General features: G+C 36.5%; 1 protein-coding gene across 1 annotated transcript; it reads right to left on the bottom strand.

Moving 5' to 3' along the window:
* Positions 1-1,593: 1,593 nt before the first annotated feature.
* kcnj16a (potassium inwardly rectifying channel subfamily J member 16a) lies at positions 1,594-2,757 on the bottom strand (the record flags this gene model as incomplete). The annotated part of the gene is made up of 1 exon (XM_081393353.1): positions 1,594-2,757. One exon carries the CDS (start codon positions 2,755-2,757, stop codon positions 1,594-1,596), a length of 1,164 nt encoding a protein of 387 aa, XP_081249479.1.
* Positions 2,758-20,090: the final 17,333 nt, after the last annotated feature.

Here is a 20,090-nt window from a genome sequence, read left to right as displayed (position 1 = left end):
AGTCAGATTTGCAAGATGTAGACTCGCAATTGCAAAAAAAAAAAAAAAAAAAGTTTTTTTTTCTGGGATTTGCTATTATGAAATATGATCAATAAATAGTTTAAGTCTAAGATTCATAGTATGTATATCCACAGCTTTACTCTTTGTTTTCCAGCATCTTATAAAATGAATGTATATTGTATTGTTGGGAATTAGACCCTTGTGAAAGAGATTAATGATCTTTTATTGTTTAATCAGGTGAATGTTTCTCATTTCTTTATAAGTGTTCCAATGAAAACCCAGCAGTAAGTGTTCCACAGGCCTTTGCCCTTCCTGGCTGCTGCGTGTCACACATTGCTTACTTGTGATTACTAATGAGCCGTGTTAAACTTTTATTTGTGAAGCTGTTGCAAAGTGCTTATTTTAGTTACTTTCTTGTTCAAGTCTATAAATAATCCAGACTATTTATAGGTGAAACGTGGTACGTGAGCTGTCCGGCCTCTGTTTACCTTTCAGCCTAATTTAAAGCGATGCTTGGACAGCACTGCATCCAACCACAAGGTGGAGGGCTGGAGACTTCACTCTTTCAGGAAAACCTCCCAAAACACAGCAATTTTATTCATTGTAGTAAGTAGACATATGTTTTTTGTTAATATCTCTGAGACCGTACATGCCACTGTTCTAAGTCCTGGTCTGTCTTTAAGAGGTCACCTTGAGCTAAATTATTTGTATATAACAATAACAAATAATTTTTTCTCTAAAAATTTGTCATCTTTGTTGTTGCATAATCAATTTGTTTAATATATACTCAATCTATCTACTGATCGATCGCAGGGGGGAGGTCATTCAAGTAACACATCGTAGACTGTAATTATATCTAAATGATCATTTATCACCCGTTAGATTGTTCTTTGGGTGAGTGGATGCATGCTGTGTTAATATTGAAAATTGTCACTAGGGCTCTTTTTCCAAAACATTTTATTAGTAGATTGAATGGAAAGGTTAAACACTTTGCAAAATAAGGTGGAACAATGTTCTGCACTTCCTCAGCTAATGCAAAGAGATACACTGACTGACCACAGTTTGGTCAGGTTAACGTCACTGTCATTATAATTGATCCATTGCCTCTTATGAAGGTCAAGGTTTTGGGGTCATAATTTAATCAAGGAGGTACTTTTTTAAATACATCTGAATATCAAAGAACCTTCAAAGTCATAGAGGAGTCTGTAATACACATCAAATTTTTACTGCATCTGTGATATCTGTACAGATGTGTGTGCATTTTGTACAAAGAGATATTGAGTTTTGTGCAAAGCTGCTAAATAGTACATGCAATATAGAACATAATTAAAATACTATTCAAACACAACTTTTATATTATTTTAAAAGTAGTGCTCTAAATGGTTTCTCGTCAAAGCCAAAGTACCTACTGGGCTTTAATGTGATATTCCAGTATTTGTCCAGGATACTATCTTTGTTAGAAGGGCCTTTTTTTAGGGCGTCTTTTTAGTCTAGATCTAATATATAAGTGCCCGATTTCTTACACTTGTGATGCCTTTGAGGAAGCCTCATTTCAAAGTCCTATAGCAGAGTCAGGATGTATCAAGGCCACTGTTAAAGCTCGTGTTCTTGGACAGCACTGCTAGTGGATGCTTTTTCTGCCTCAAGACTATTCCCATTAACCAATTCCACAGCTGCCGTTGGAGAACTTATGTGGAGTGGTTTGTGTTTTGGCTGTTGAGAGTACTTCTTTAGGTCATACTCCTCTGCGCTTAATTCTGGGACCAGGACTTTAACTGTGTGGTTGAACAGGGCGTAGTCCACTCTGTAGTTCTTGCGAGTGACCCTGATCATCTCTTGAAAGTGCTGGCCCCACAGAATCTCGCTTGGAGTGTAGGATGTGCGTGTCTGGTGAAGGATGCCCGAGCAGTCGTCTGTGTAGGTGAAAGAGACCACCAGCTCAAAGCTCTCCTTCCTCAGGTCCTGCAAGCTCATCTTGTATAGAGGACTGCCAGGACTGATTTTATGAACTATGGTTGTTGGGGTGGCCAGGATTATGTTGTTCTCTTCAATGTTGAGGTCTTTGTATGTAACATCAACTTTCCCTGTGCTGTGTGCCAGGTGCCGTACCAGCTGTGCATGAGCTGTCCCTTCTACCATGTGGTTCCTTCGGAAGTCCCCGACCCGCCACGACAGGCATAGGTGACCATCACGTAAGCTGATCACTGCACAATTGCTGAACCCAACTGTTTGGGCTCTCTTACGGGCAGATGCCATCTTGGCGACGGCAATGCCGATGACAAAAGTGTCAATGAAGACACTGATGACATCTTGGATGGTAACTACGATGATGGCGATCATGCAGTTCTCCGACATGCCCCGAAAGCCGTAACCAATGGTGGTTTGGGTTTCTAATGAGAATAGAAAAGCGGCTGTAAAACTTCGAACCTCATAAACGCATGGCTCATTGTTGGGGTCTTTCATATCGCCGTGGGCCAGCGCAATGATCCAGAAAAAAATTCCAAAAAAGAGCCATGATAAAATGTAGGAGAGGGCAAATGTCAAGAACATGACCCTCCAGCGGATCTCCACCAGGGTGGTGAAGATGTCAGTGACCCAGAGAAGCCAGTTCTCTGGAACGTGTTGCACAACCATGTTACAGCTCCCATCTTTTCTTACATATCGTTTCTTCTTGGAGAAATAGTTGTCGTCTGTGAGCACACTAGTAATGTCTTCACTGCACTTCACTCCGGAATACTGCACCATGCCTGGGTTCATCCTGCCTTAGTCTAGAGATGAGAGAAATGCTAAGTCAGATTCACAGTTACCCATAGCACTCCACTTACATTAACCGGAAGAATCATGCAAACATACAGATCCAACGCATTCTCATCCTAGGGCGTCATATACTGACGCTTATGACATTTCGTCTACATCGAACGCACATGGCACCCTTTAGCGTCAATATGACACGCACAGAGCTTTGTTCGGTTATGGGTAGGTTTAGGTCTGGGGTAGGGTTAGGGTTAGCCCGCTAGGGGGCGCCTTCTGGCCCATTTCTATCTGCGTCTCATATTGACGCTAAAGGGTGCCATGTGCGTTCGATGTAGACGGAATGTCAAAAGCGTCAGTATATGACGCCTTGGGATGGGAACGGGCTGACAGATCACATCGCTACAGAAGCCCTAAGAGGCCATGCATTATTATTTTGTTGTGATCACTACTTTAGATTGTGTTTTTTCACATCAATGTAAAAAAAAAAAAAGTCCGAAACTTGAGAAGTGGGCTACAGCTTTATCGTTGTAGACGCAATAGTGTTTCTGAACATGTGGTCAATTAAATTTCCAGCCAACTCAAGGGATCAGACGTCTACACGGTTATAGAATGAAGTTTGACAGACACCGATTAAATAGTTTGTGGCTGACCAAAGAAATGTTAAGCAACAAACTTTTTTTTTTTTGTCATGAGATCATGGAAAACAACTTTTGTTGTGCTGAGAAAATAAGACAGAAAATAGTAATGCACATACAAAAAAAAAAAAAAATATATATATATATATGCATGGCCTCTCAGGGCATCCTTAAATCTCATCCTAAAATGATAAATCAATATACAAGGCATTAAAGATATTGACACTGAATCTGGTGAATCCCCTAAAGGCATAATTAAGATTCTGAGTCTTTTTGACCACATAGATGCATACGTTTTAAGGCTGATAAAGATATAGTTCTAAAAATCATTCTATATGCTAAAGAATAGCAGAGTCAACACCAAAGCTGTATTTTAGCTAATGATAACGGCACAGAGAAACTATATTGTTCAAGTCACTTTCACAAATTATTATTTTTTTCAGCTGATGAACGATAAAAACAATGACAGCTAACCAAAATACACAAGACTTTATAGATCTCAAGTGTTTAAAACTGGCAGATGGCATAACTGCAGCACGAGCTTAGAATAAACAGAACGATACCGTCCGCTGGTGTGGACACTAATATAGTTATAGTTGTTTATAGTCATCATTCTTGGTGTGAACGGGCCTTTACAGTGCTTACACAACACTTACAAAAACACATGATTTGATGGTTGCTGGCCGCACGAAGTTTCATTTACACTAAACTCATCTTTGTTTGTTACACTAACTGTTATGGGTGGCATTTAAAATGTTGTATTCCATGGAGTCGAGCATGCCTCTGACAATTCAGTAAAAATCAGAAGTCATTTTATAAATACTGTAGGTATTTAGATGTTTTGTTTTTCTGTGGAATGGTTAAATTTTTCAGGTGGCAGGTTGGCTTTTTGTTTGCATGGTTTATCAGTAAACAGTGTGTCATATTATCTTGTAAAATATGGCTTGATTTGGATGTTTTTGTGGATATAAGATGTAAATAAGGCTTACCCACAGTGTGGTATTGTGTTTTAGTACACAATGCTAAATGTAGTATTTGCAAACCTTTACGAGAACATATTTGTTTTTAAGCACCACTATACTTTGTCTCTTGGTCATAAGCACCAAGCACAGTTGTGTTAGCGCCAACTTTAAGGCTGGGTGGTGATGTGTGGAACAAGAAACGGGTTGCGGTCAGTGGCTTGGCCATTTTATGGAGATGACTTAGCGCAAGCTCAACTTGAGGACACCAAATGGAATCCTGGAGCAGAACAGGCAACGGATCTTTTGACATAATCCACATTGTAAATCTAAAATCGGGGGTCAGAAGGAGAAGGGGGAGAAAAAAATCTCCCCAAGGAGATCAAATCTGGCTTTAAAGCTTAGACGGGGTGTTAAATACATATGTACATATAGTTTTGTGAGACAGCAGCTGACAGATGCCTTCCCCTTTTACCTCAAGTCAAAGCATGTTGCTCTATATTTTGTGAAGAAATTCTATCTGTAGCTTATTAAAATGTTTGCACAGAATTTAGTTATGCAAACAGATGTTTCAAACTGTTTTTGAACATAATTTGTGTCAACGCTAAACAGAAACCCCACACTGTGGACTTTCCCCTCTTGAGTTGGATGATGTAAAGACTTTTGTTTGCAGCTTTACGCACGAGCGCAAACATGAACACCCATGCACGTAAAACACACACATTACATTTATGAATGGGAGGCTATGTAAATACATATCTGCAAGTAATGATGACCAGACTAACTTTGCCCCTGGTGAAGAAAATTATGCACACACACACACACAACACCCATGATTTCTCATGCACTCGCTTTCGCACACATAACCACATAGATGCATCACAAATTAAGACATTTTCCACACTACCATAATAGGAATGTCTGTGTTTAACATGGAGTGGACTGTGAACAGATACTTATAATTACTCTTCTTCACGCACTTCATGTTCCGTCTCTTAGCGTGAATTCTTGGCGTCTTTGATTTAAATGCTTCCCTGTCCTTTATCAAAGCATGTACTGTACTTCCAGCTGAGCACTGGAAACATAGCCTCCATCCAAATGAACAACGTGTAAACCGAGTCTTTTTCAGTGTTAAGGGAACATGCTATTTTGGACAAGGAGGATGAGCCTTTTTTTTTTATAGGCATTTACAGTCATTGAAAAAATCTTGCCATTCAATTACTTGTGTTTGTCTCTCTCACTGATGTAACTGACAAATTGGCTATACTAAGAAAGAAAGAAAGAAAGAAAGAAAGAAAGAAAGAAAGAAAGAAAGAAAGAAAGAAAGAAAGAAAGAAAGAAAGAAAGAAAGAAAGAAAGAAAGAAAGAAAGAAAGAAAGAAAGAAAGAAAGAAAGAAAGAAAGAAAAATATTTTTCTATATTTTTTTCCAGTTGTGGATTTTTTTTGTCAAAACTTCATTCATGTGTTTCATCAGAATTTTTGTTGGATGTTGGTTTGACTGGTACGTTTTGGCTTCCCGGTTCTATTTTAAGATGGCAATCTGGGAATGTTTATCATTGGTAATTCTTTTTTTTTTTCAGCGTTCCCTTTGCCCAGTGTCAATACAGTTTATCATAATAGATTGGTTGCCTAGAGATGCAAACCTCATTACAACAAACCATTGTGATCTTTCCAGTTTGTGGGATTCTTAGAAACATAGCCGCATTGGGTAGCAGTTGTGCTTGGAGAAATCTAATATCTTCTATTCTCGGTTGCCTTTTTAGTTCTTCTTTCTTCGTAAGCTTGGCTTGGGTTGCTGTGTAATTTTTACATGTGTTTGTACGTAATTTAAGTACTGAGTGTAATTTAAATCTCGTGCTATTCATTTATCATCAGATCTGTTGTCTCACCTCGACTAATTTTGTTATTTGCTACTGGAGAGCGTTGAAAGACTCATCTGGAGTTCTGAAACTTTAAAATGATATTACATTTTAAATGTACAATATGTGCCATAGATTGATACATTAAGCATCAATAAAAAAAAAAAAAAAATATATATATATATATATATATATATATATATATATATATATATATATATATATATATATATACAGCGGGGGAAATAAGTATTGAACACGTCATCATTTTTCTCAGTAAATATATTTCCAAAGGTGCTATTGACATGAAATGTTCACCAGATGTTGATAACAACCCAAGTAAGCCATACATACAAAGAAACAAACAAAAATAAGTTCAGAAATTAAGTTATGTGTAATAATGTGAAATGACACAGGGAAAAAGTATTGAACACATGAAGAAAGGGAGGCGCAAAAAGGCATGGAAAGCCAAGACAACTGCTGAAAACTTACAGTAATTAAAAAGCAATCCAGCCCCCTGTCAGTGGAAATTAATAACAGCTGGTTCAGTCCCAAATGGTGGCCTACAAAAAGGTCTCATTGCCAAGGTGTCACACAAGACACATCTCATGATGGGTAAAAGCAAAGAGCTGTCTCAAGACCTTCGCAACCTAATTGTTGCAAAACATAATGATGGCATTGGTTATAGGCGCCATTCTAAGCTTCTGAATGGTCCAGTGAGCACTTTTGGGGCCATAATACGGAAGTGGAAAGACAATAATTTCACCATAAATTTGCCTCAACCAGTGCTCCTCGCAAGATTTCTGATAGAGGAGTGAAAAGAATAATCAGAAGAGTTGTCCAAGAGCCAAGGACCACTTGTGGAGAGCTTCAAAAAGACCTGCAGATAGCAGGTACTGTTGTCTCAAAGAAAACAGTAAGTAATGCACTCCACCGCCATGGCCTGTATGCACGCTCACCACGCAAGACTCCATTAGGCTACTGAAGAAAAAAAGCATGTTGAAGCTCGTTTAAAGTTTGCTGCACAACATTTGGAAAGGCCAGTGAAATACTGGGAGAATATAGTGTGGTCACATGAGAGCAAAATTGAACTGTTTGGATGCCATAATACACACCATATTTGGAGGAGAAATGGCAGTGCACATTACCCTAAAAACACCATACAACTTAGTGTTGGCTCTTGGACAACTCTTCTGATTATTCTTTTCACTCCTCTATCAGAAATCTTGCGAGGAGCACTGGTCGAGGCAAATTTATGGTGAAATGATTGTCTTTCCACTTCCGTATTATGGCCCCAAAAGTGCTCACTGGACCATTCAGAAGCTTAGAATGGTGCCTATAACCAATGCCATCATTATGTTTTGCAACAATTAGGTTGCGAAGGTCTTGAGACAGCTCTTTGCTTTTACCCATCATGAGATGCGTCTTGTGTGACACCTTGGCAATGAGACCTTTTTGTAGGCCACCATTTGGGACTGAACCAGCTGTTATTAATTTCCACTGACAGGGGGCTGGATTGCTTTTTAATTACTGTAAGTTTTCAGCAGTTGTCTTGGCTTTCCATGCCTTTGTGCGCCTCCCTTTCTTCATGTGTTCAATACTTTTTCCCTGTGTCATTTCACATTATTACACATAACTTAATTTCTGAACTTATTTTTGTTTGTTTCTTTATATGTATGGCTTACTTGGGTTGTTATCAACATCTGGTGAAAATTTCATGTCAATAGCACCTTTGGAAATATATTTACTGAGAAAAATGATGACGTGTTCAATACTTATTTCCCCCGCTGTATATATATGTGTGTAATCATTTGTTCTGCCTCAGAAAAGACTTTTCGTTTCAGCTGATGTCACCAATACCTCTTATTTCAGTCACTGCCCTCCAACCACCTGGCTCCATCCTGATATGTCCTGTAACACTCACTTTTCTTGATATAACAAAATCTTGATCTACATTTTTTTACATCTACTTTCACTCACAAATACTTTAGGTTGTGGAAGTAAATGGGTTTTGTATATGGCGATTAACATTACCAATGTTCAGAATGTCAGAAATCTGTTCAGCTGTTCATCATTTAAATTGAGTGTTAAAATTGTATTTAATTTCTGTGTAATATTTACACTTGTTAAATTGAATCTTCTTCGTGCAATAGTTAACCCAAACCCTCACTCAAAAAAAAGAAAAGAAAAGGGAAAAAAAGTTGCAACTTTTAGTGGCATGATGACAGAGTTTTCAGCTTGGGTGAAGTGTTCTTTTTTGTTCTCTCTGATTTCCGCATTGATAAAGAGCTTGGTGTTTTCTTACTGCAGGGTAAGGGGGCTCAGCCAGGAAAGCAAGAGGCTGTTATCTGGGTGGAGTCCTGAGCTTTCTCCATTAACCATTAAAGGAAGGATCTCTGAACCGCAACACCCTGAGAAGGTAAATGAAAAGGGAATGGAAGCTTCCCATTGGGAGAACTTTTGGCAGTGGACTGATCTATTACAGCCAAACCACTGTGAGCAACTGATCGCTATACTCCACCCAGCCATACTGGGCAGCAGGTTGCACTTAGATTATGGATTGATATTTCTGTAATCATGTGAAATAGTCCAAATGTCATCCAATTATCTTCTCTTGTGAACTGTGGGATACAAAAGAAAGAGGCCTTGTGGTTTTTTCTCTGCATTAGCATGTCATACAATAGCTTTGTGTGAGAAACAGATAAAACATTTATTAAATTAATCACAATCTCCAACAGGCTGTTAAATGCTGCTCAATTCAGGAGAAAATTATGCAGGGCAATCCGTAAACAAATGATAACAGTTTTTGTGAATCATATTAACAAATCTATTAAAAATTAAGAATGATACATTCATGCATTGGATATCACTAATTTAGCAACCATGGAAAATGGTTCCTTGGATCCTTTCCTTTTATGTTCTGCAGGAGAAAGAAAGGTTAATGACATGAGGGTGTTTTACGTGAACTATTCCTTTAATACATTTTAGGGCCCTAAACTGTGATAAATTACCTGGGAATCGGGTCTAAGTGAGCTATCTGAAGAGGCCATTGTAAATGTTGCCATCCTGGAACACTGTAAATGGTTTATGCACAACGATTGTTGTTAAGACATATTGGGCATGACGGGAAGTGATGATGTGTAATTGGGAATGTTTGTGATACAGAGACTGCTTTGTGACCCACTCTAATGCTCTAAATGCCACAACACGACTGTAAAACTCAGTTCAGTATTCATGCTTTCAAGTTTACTATCAAATAAATCCATGTCTCAATTCAATACATTTATTTTAAATGCTTTATGGCATTTTGGCCAAAAGTACATTAACAAATCTAAATCATAAATTTTACTTTGCTTTTGTGATTGTCTTTTTGTTGGAGCAAGACTGCAAAATTAATGCGTGAAATGTGTCATTTTTCTAGATTAACTTCTCAGTTTATCTATGCAGATATTATTATTAAGTATTCTACAAGTATAAATAAGTAACTATAAGTATTCTGGTAGGATGGTGCACAGAAATTACACGCTTTAGGTCTGAATGGATAATAGTAATAGTGGAAATTGAGTTTGCAGTTGTAATTGCACAAACTTAAGGCAATCTGCATTGTTTTTCACACAAACATTCATGCTATATATCACAAAAGTGTAGCATTTATTCGCATCTTTTTTGAAGCTTGAATATTTGTGAATATGTGTGTGGAAGCTTGAAGCTTTAGTCCTTGTTCAGTGTAACATGTAAATATCATGATTTTGTTATGACATAAGAATAAGTAAATGATAACAGACTTTCATTTTTAGTTTAACTGTCTTAATGTACAGTTACATTATTTAAAGTTACTGAGGAGACAGAACCAGCTTCTCATAAACCGCATATTGTGCTTCCATAGATATTTTCTCAATTTAATATACAGGTCACTTTTGTGTCAAACACTGTTTGGAAATAAACAAAGATTCAGACAATATACATACTAAAATGGTGTAATTTTGCTTTGTCCTTCAGATGACCATCTCTCATGACAGACTCTGCTACTGGATCATGTGGTCAAGTAAAGGGTGCCAATGTTTTATCAAATCATTGTGGTGCAATGAAAGGTAAACAGCCCCCTTCTCTTCTATGTTTACTGTTTTGACCTGACTACCACATTCATTCAGAGATAAACTTCACTGTGTACAAAATAGTGAAATGCGTAGTGACATGCATCAATGCTAGTGTGTCTGGTCTGCAAACTATTTTTGATTGACACAGAGCACATTGCTCTGGGTTTAGAAGCGACCATTAGAGTCACAGTCATTGTCATTTCTATAAGATACTTGTCTATAGTGCATTTTCTTATTGTGTGCGATCATCTCAGATTGATCTCTCTCAATCAGCAAGGGGAGAAGGTCATATGCATAAACTGCTCATGTGGGACATATGGCAATGTTCTAAACGTCGGAGTCCCAGTTCAGCTTACCTCCGCTATGTTTCCTGCACTGCTCGAGGGCTTTACAAGACTATTACATGCCCACTTAAAGCAAATAACGTCCATGCAGATACACACTGTTCAGTCACACGAAACCATCCTGTATGTGGGGAGCAGAACTTCTTTGCCCTGGGCCCTGTCTCACCCATAATGACCTTCAGTTACTCGGTTCCCAGGAAGTTAGAGGCACTTTATTTAGCTAAAGTTTTACTAGTTCCATCACGAGCTCCCAAAGTTTAATGTTACGTAAAGCTTTTAATACGAGCAAAAATCTTGGAAGATGGCACGTGCAGGTTACAGGTGTAGTGCATTTTATTTCCAATCATGTTAGTTAAATCTCAGAGATCGAAGAGGAATTGAAATGAGGACTAAGCTGTTTGGTTAACTTGTAAGGACTTTTCCACATTGCTTAAAGTGCCACTTTATTACTAGCACAAGGACTGTTAGCCATGCTCCGTTAATCTTTGCCCGAAGCACACATCGAAAACCGAGATGTTGACATTTTTAATGTCACCGGAATACGTGACAACAGCATTGTATTAGTTGACGATTAATAGAAACAAATTAGCATGGAAAGTTTATGCAACATTATGTTTTATGCTCGTTCAGCTGTTTAGATGTTCCAAGAAAATTCCCTATTACAGTCTAAAAGTTGAACAACATGCATTATTGCTTGAAAATGTACTTCTCAATACATGCATTACAAGATAATAATATTTGTCCTCACACAAATATACTTGTAAATCTATTTTTAAGTATGAAATTCAGTAGATGGAAAAAAATACACCCTTACATTAGTTTAAAAAACAGCCGAATGTTTTTGTGCTTGTGGGTCATTCGAGTCTAGTGTTTTCTTAGATTACAGCATGTTCTCTCAATTTTTCGCTCTCATTTAAAGCTTGAGACCTGTCCTCCCTAAAGCAGCTCGAGTGTCACTCATATCCTGACTCAGCCCTTCCTCTAACACCCCAAAAACTTATCATTCTAGATTTATCGCTTCTCACATGACTCTTTCCTGATCTGTGTCTGACAGCAACAGGAAACAAGGAATAAAAATTCACTTTCCGGGAGAGGATGACTGGTCTTTAGGACTAAACTCAAATTTTTGTCCATTTCGTGTCCTTCGAAAAAAATACCCATGCAATCTTAACACTCACTCTGGATCAATTCTCTGCCAAATTTAAGTTTAGGATCATTTTAACTCAACTAATTTGGCATGATAAATAATAAATACTGTTATTTCTTCTCACAGGTCAGCTGTGATTGCCGTTTCTGGTGAATAAAAAAAACAGAAAACAGACTAAGAATGCAGATGGTGCCTACCTGCTCTGTGTCTGTTGCTGTGAGAGTGTGGCGTACGGGCTTTGAAGTTTCCACCTGAGTGCAGGACTGCACACAAACTGCACTGGCTGTAGAGGCCGGATTGGGTAAGTGTGTGTGATTGAGAACCAGCCCACCTGTACCTATGCTCAAGAAAAAATGTACATGCGCTGTGAGTGTGTGAGCATGTTTTGTGCTTGCAGCCATAGTGACTCTGCTGATGAGTTGTCCAATCACTGTGATATAAAAATTAAGAGTAGTCCTTGCTTTGAGGTCATCTATACATTAGTGTATTAAATTATCTTTTAGCAGATGTATCTATTTCTAATTGAAAGTCTTTCTTACCATAGGAAATCAAACCGCATCTGTCAAGTTATTTCTTTGAGTGTTTAAGTTTAAGCTTAAATTTGTCTAAATAAAAGTTTGCATTTTTATCACATTCCTATTAACTCATGATCATAATGATAAAAAACAAAGGAATAATATTGTTAGAATCACATTCAGAACAATTTTTTCCAACTTGTGGAAAACAATATAAACATTGACAGCCAATCAAAATTCGTCCGACTTTAAAGAGCTGCAGCATTTAAAGTGGTAGAGGACATATCCGCAGCATGTGCTTATAATAAACAAAACATTATCAGCTGTTGGTGTGAATGCTTGCATAGTTTTCATTCTTGGTGAACTGGCCTTAATTCATTGCCTATGTTTGAATAGGGGCAGTCAGCAAAATGCATAACATCGCTTACAGCACCTTTACATGACTTTTGGTCTGTTCCTCACGTATCATATTGTTCGAGTAGTTTGGAGTATAGTGAATGGATTGTGTGAACTTAATTTATGGTGCTTTTTTTAGATTGACACTATTAATCATCTCCCGTTTTTTGTTGAATTGAAAAAAGCACTGTAGATGTTCTGCAAAATACAGAACAACAAAATCACAAATGCCATGAGGGTGAGTAACTGATGGATGAGCTGTTTGATTTGGGTATTCACAAATACATACAAGTAACAAAAAATGGTCTAAGGTTAAATCAAAACCTGTAACATGCTCCCGGGAGTGAGGACATGTTGTCACAGTAAACACAGACAGCATGTACCTGAACAGCTTGTTATCAGAAGTCTAGAGTTACAGTTAATTTATCACAGTGGCTGATCTGAATTAGACATTGTAAACCCAGTTATTAAACAACTGCTTTAAAGCAACTCAAAAAAGAACTCAAAAACTCAAAGCCATACAGGAGTACCATTTATTTGTCAGATGTTCTGATAGTGTAAAGAGTTTACAGGAACAGAGGAGAGATTACGTTCTTTCTCCCGTTCTCTCAAAAACACCTCAAAACGAGACAAAAAAGGTCTTACTAGGCCACATCCCTTTGTCCCGTTCATGTCAACTATTTATAAGATCCAGACCCTTTTTCAGATTTCAGATATGCTCTTAAGAAAGAAATAGTTTAGCTTGACTTATAAACATTTCGGACAGGTTGCTGCTGTTTTGTGCCTTCAGGCAAACTTAATGCAATGGAAACAAGCAATTATTGTTCAGCCACCAGAACTTTTCCATCCTGGTACAAATGAAAATGACTCCTAAATATCAATTTAATTCAACTCTAAGATTCAATTTTTAAGTTTTTTTGTTGTTGTTTTTTTTGGACACAGTGTACAGATAGCAGTAACATATCACAGTGGACAGGTGATTGATATACAAGAATTTAAAGGGAAAGTTCACCCAAAAATGAACGTTTGCTCTCTCTCATATTGTTCCAAACTCATTTTCTTCTGTGAAACCCAAAAGGAGAAGTGTTTGACACTATTCTTTTGCATTAACACAAAAGGTTACCAAGGGCAGAAATGACAAAAATCAACATTAAAGGACACAACATGACTTACACACTACACTATATTATAAAGTGTCTGTAACAATGCAATAGCTTTATGTAAGTCTGAAATGACGCTTGGCATCAGTGACATCAAACCTGGTGCGAGCAATGTTGACATCCTGTTAGACTTACATGGGGAAAAAACTGAACATGTTTGAGACAACATGATATGGAAGCTTGTTTCCGCCACAAAAAAAAAAAAAAAAAAGATAATTGCGACTTTTTATCTCACAATTGCGAGTTTACATCTCGCAATTCTGACTTTATTTCTCAGAATTGTTAGATATAAAGTCAGAATTGCGTGAAATAAAGTCACAATTGCGTGTTATAAAGTCAGAATTCTGACTTTTTTTCTCGCAATTGCGACTTTATATCACGCAATTCTGACTTTATATCTCAGAATTCTGACTTTATATCACGCAATTGGGAGATATAAAGTCAGAATTGCATGATATAAAGTCGCAATTGCGTGTTATAAAGTCAGAATTGTGAGATAAACTATTCTGAGGTAAAAAAAAAAAAAGTCCGTCTTTTTTTCCCCCTTAGAATTGGACTTTATATCTCACAATTCTGAGAAAAGATGTAATGATATAAACTCGCAATTATGTGTTATAAAGTCAGAATTGCGTGATGTAAAGTCAGAATTCTGAGATATAAAGTCACAATTGCGAGAAAAAAAGTTAGAATTCTGACTTTATAAGACGCAATTGCGACTTTATATCTCGCAATTCTGACTTTATATCTCAGAATTCTGACTTTATATCACGCAATTCTGACTTTATATCTCAGAATTCTGACTTTATTTCACGCAATTCTGACTTTATATCTCGCAATTCTGAGAAATAAAGTCAGAATTGCGAGATGTAAACTCGCAATTGTGAGATAAAAAGTCGCAATTGTCTTTTATTTTTTTTATTTTGTGGCGGAAACAAGCTTCCATAACATGAGGGTGAGGGTTACTATTATTTTATTTTTGTTGAAAATACTTGTGCAAATTAATATTGTTGTGGAAAATCCTTTGATAAATACAAAAATGAACTTATTTGAAATGGAAAACTATTAGAACATAATAAATGTCTTTACTGTGAATTTTGACTCATTGAATGCATCATTGCTGAGTAAAAGTATTAATTAAAAAAAAATCTAATTGACAGCAAACTTTTAAATCTAGAGCATGCCATTTTACTTCTGTAATGTGACTCTCTTTTGAGTGAGACAGGGCATTCAATGCAAAAAACTCAATTAAAAACATCGAGACTGATATTTTTAGGCAACATCTTTCTCAGTTAAACTATTCCCTTCTTCTGCTTTAACTGTAGATCTTTTCTGTGTTGCACAGTAGGCTGAAACTGTCATCAAGGCCCTGGATGTGCACATGCTTCCAATGAAACAATATTGAATTAGCCCAATAATTTGTGAGTTTCCTTGGCTTAATTTCTCCCCTTCTGACCCCAGGCACAAAGCAGGCCCTGTTAGTGTAAATCAAGCCTTTTAATGCTCTTTATTCAATTAACTTGTTGCTAAGCTAACATCTTGACACCCTAACAAATACACACACTACTTTCAAATGTTCACGCTTTACGGTTCTACTTTCTTAAAAAAAAAAAAATAGATTTTTTATTCAGCAAGGATGCATTAAATAGCTCAAAAGTAGCAGTAAAGACTTTACATTGTTACAAACATATTATAAATACATGCTTTTCTTTTGAAGTTGTTATTCATCAATGAATCCTGAAAAAAAGTATCACAGTTTTCACAAAAATAGCAAGCATATTTAGGATATTAGAATGGTTTCTAAAAGATCATGTGATATAGACTGGAGGAATGACATCACAGGTATAACTTACATTTTAAAATATATTAAATTAGCAAATTGTAATAATATTTTACAAAATGACTTTTTTACTTTATTTTTTGATCAAGTAAATGCAGCTTTTTTCAAAAACATTTAAAAAATCCTACTGATCCCAAACTTTTGTACAGTAGTGAAGGTCAGTTAGATTATAATTTTAACTATTTTACCCAATATTTGTCTATGCAATTTCTATTAATTTTTTAGTGTTCTAAGCGAATAAACGAATTCTAAGCATAATAATAATAAACATTTCTCCTATCATTCCCATCATGCTTTAAAATTATGATTATTAACTAGGTTTTGGAACACAGTGCTCAGTATGTGTTACGGTTGGTTTTCATCCAATCAAATTTTATTTTTAAATATCTTTGAACCTGACACTTTTTTATGTGATGTTCTGTGACCATGCAGTAATGATATGGTACTTGTCTCATTCTTCTAAGGTCTTTTAATGCCTGTGCGTGCGTATTAGTAAGTGTGTGCATGCCTGTGAGTCTATTCAAGGTATTTGGTGTCCAATGGTTCAGAAAGCATTCCCCGTTTAAATGTCTTCCTTCAAGCAAACCAGCAAACAAACAAACAAACAAACAAACAAACGATTGTACCATTGCAGGGACCCTGTGGGCCACCCTGTCTACAGAAAACTCTGGTGGTGTGAGTCCTGGTTCACTGTGGGTCATTAACTTGTCTCACATGTGAACTATTAAGAGAAACACAGATGACCTGAAACAGACTTTTATTTATGTCTGCTCTTCTAGAGAAGGACATTACATAATACTTAGCGCAGCAATCCAAGTAGGCTAATGTTTTCATCCAGCTTTCAAATGACACTGTACAAGTAAGTTGTGAATGCTGGATGCAAATTGACTCCAAGGTGAGACCAGGTCTTTTAATTGAGTTTTGCTTTATTCTTTCTATTTTCAAATTAAGCAGTTATAGGAATTGTGGTAACACTTTACAATAATGTTTCATTTGTTAACATTAGTTAACATATTAACTAACATGAAGTAACCATAAGCAATGCATTTGTTAATGCATTTGTTAATCTTTGTTATCTGCACCTCATGCAGACAGAAAATTGCTGTTTTGCAGAATTGTCCATGAATAATTTCTGTAATGATGGCAATGTCTTTTGTACTGTGTTGTATTTACAGTTTGTGCTCTCTGCACTTGGATTCTTAATGTGAGGGCTATACAAGTATCTGAGTGAGATATTTGAAGAAAGTAAGTTGAATCAACTTTAAAAAAAAAGGCAACCAGCTGCAAAGCTTTTTTGAGTTTATTGAATTTCAGGCCTCTGTAGTTGTGCTTACACTGGTAGTTAGATTAACTTACTGAGGAAGGTATAATTAACTTAAATAAGTTTAGTAAACTTTCAAAAATGATTTAGCACAACTTCAACCACTGAAGTTGAGTAAACTCAAAAATGCTTTGCAGCTTTTTGGTAACTTTTATTTTTTACAGTGATTAGTTAATAAAACTACAGCTGTTCATTGTTTGTTCATGTTACTTCACAGTGAATTAACTAATGTTAACAAATACAACTTTTGATTTTAATAATGTATAAGTGAAAGTTGAAATTAACATTAACAAAGATTAATAAATGCTGTAGAAGTGCAGTTCATTATTAGTTTCTTGTTAACTAATGTAGTTAACTAATGAAACCTTATAATATAGTGTTAGTCTAATAGTTTACCCAGAAATGAAAATTGTCATTTACTTATTGTTATTTCCTTATTTGTGCAATAAATGAAGACAAAAGCTTCTAAATGTTTCAAAAGCTTAAAAACTTTCAATAAAAGTATCATTAAAGTTGTCCATTCAGGTACTTGTCGCTCTATTCCAAGTTTTCTGAACTGAAGGCATAAGATAGATTTGTGTGGGGAATAGATTGTTCTCTGATTCCCAAAACAACAAAACAGCAGTTAACAGTTAGAGCTTAAAAATAAATATGCTCCTAAATCAATTCCACGGCGTAAATATTGATCCTTATAGAAAGGTTTATTTCTGACATTGGCAAGTGATGCATTTGGCTGTGGATTTTTATGGGTCCTCTTGTTCCTTCCGGAGTATCACATTTGCATCCCAGTTTCATAAGCGTTCTCATGTCAGTGGCGATGAGGCCGTGTATTGATGCTAATCTGATAGAGCACAGCCAGGGGAAATAGCCACTTTTCTCTGGCCCTTTTTCACCCAACCTCAGCCCTGCCCTGACCGCTTGGCTCCACACGCATGTTTCCATCTCAGATCTGCTTTTTCCATGTTGCATTTTAGACTTAGTCCTTTTCCACTCTTTGTTCTGTCTTTCCTTCTGTCTTTTACTCTTTCATTCCACTGCCGAAATCCACATGATTATGTTTACTGGTGACTGCGTTAAATGGCTTCAGGACAACAGAGAGACAGAGGTCTTCATAGAGATGTCACTAGCCTGTCAGTTTTTCCTCTGTATTTTATTGTTCTGTATAAATCCAACAAAAACCTCATGGCTTCTATCACGTATTGATCTGTTGTCAAGACGAGAACTCTTAACTTTGGTCTTGACTTGTATAAATATTTTTAAAGTCTGTGATAAAGTGAAACTGGGACACTTTATCAGTCGATTTTCATTTAAGATAAACAGATCTGCCATTTGTGGGCAAAACAGTGATGTATATAGCCTACTACTTCATCTTAAAAGGATAGGACACTTCACTATTGTGAACCCTCTATTTGCATACCTCTCACACATTCATGCCCTCGCTGGCTGCCTATAGTATTTTTGAGCTGAAAAGTTTTCTATACTGGCCCATCCCAAAAGCTACAAAACAATGCTTTTCAGTAAATCAGTTACTGGGGGAACATAACCTAGTTAATATTCATGAGCCAAGCTTTCTTTTCAGATTGTTTCTACGTCCCTTTCTAAAATGACTGCTCTGATAGGTGATTTTAATTAGTTTATTATAGCCTAAAAATGCATCTGACAATGCAACATGCACTGTCAAAGTAATATTGATACTGAGGTTAGTAATTGCATGTGGCTGATGGATCTATTAATGTTTATGAAATACAAGTATTTCATTCTTTTCTTTTTTGTGCTTTTGAGTGTTTCTGTGCACTTATGTGTCATAACTTGTAGTGGTGATCATGTTGTCCGTAACCAAATTTCCATTCAAGCAGTGTAAAAACCTCTAATATCATGTTTTTTTTTTACAGTAATGTACTTTTTTTGTGAAGCTTTAGTTAATGAGGTGGTATAGTTTGTTTTAGAAAGGGCAGAAATGTGTTTTCAATTTAGATAATGTGACAGTTTTAACCCTTTCTCTCACTACTGTGCCCTCAAAACATCTTAAAGGCCAAATCCTGAAAAGAAAAGGCTGGAGAAGAAAAGTACAAATTTAATAAATTAGCATGTGAAACTCAAATTGGCACCTGCAGCAGTTCCAGAAGTTAAAATCTCATCTATTTTCTCCATAGAGAAATAGTTTTCTAGCAATTATCCCATAGGCTGTAAACCTGCTATGATATAAAGTGTAGTTAAAAGATGGTGAAGTAAAGATTTTAAGTCCTAGGGAAGTATACCAGAGATCCTCCAGTCTGTTTTGATTGAAATGGTAACTATGGTAAAATTATTTTATCATTATTTTGAACTAATTATTGAAGTTTTTAAGCTGAAGTGTAATTTTAATAAGTGGACATGGAAACACTGGCCACTAGCATCAACAAATGGCAGAGCAAAAAAATAAAATAAAAAAATCAGTCAAACAGATAGTTCCGCTCCAGTTTGATGCCATTGGTTGAGCCAGGGATGCTCTGTAAGGCTGGATGGGAAGCTCAAACAAACAGCGCAATTATTTGGAAGAGCCACAGTGTTTACACTTTTCAGGGGAAATCAGTTTACCAAAGGCTGGCTTTTAACTGTCTTTGGATATTACACAGAGATATCTTTAAAGATTTAAAGTGTATGGAGAAAACAAAAGGGGGAAAAATACTCCTGGAACCCAGGCTGCTGAAGAAAAAATAATAATAATCACTGTTATGTTCTATTGTCATTATATAATATTTTTCTCCATGGTGAAAATATGACAGACCTATGATTCAAACTTTGCATAATAGTAACTGCCATTTGATACATGTCTATGGAATTCTTTCTATCCATCTGTTGTTATGCTCACCTCAAATTTGTTTCGTTGAAAGAAATCCCCTCTGTGTGTGTGTGTGTGTGTGTGTGTGTGTGTGTGTGTGTGTGTGTGTGTGTGTGTGTGTGTACTATCCTTGCAGCCCTTGACATGAGTCATACAGAATGACTGTATTTTAGTATTTTAGTATCTCTCTCTCCACTCTTACAAACACACAGACACTCACAAACCCACACATATTTGTCGCTTT

Source organism: Scardinius erythrophthalmus (assembly GCF_964197995.2).
Source record: "Scardinius erythrophthalmus genome assembly, chromosome: 18".
NCBI classification, from domain to species: domain Eukaryota; kingdom Metazoa; phylum Chordata; class Actinopteri; order Cypriniformes; family Leuciscidae; genus Scardinius; species Scardinius erythrophthalmus.
The sequence above is the reverse complement of the archived record's forward strand: the minus strand, read 5'-3'. Positions and strand labels throughout refer to the sequence as shown.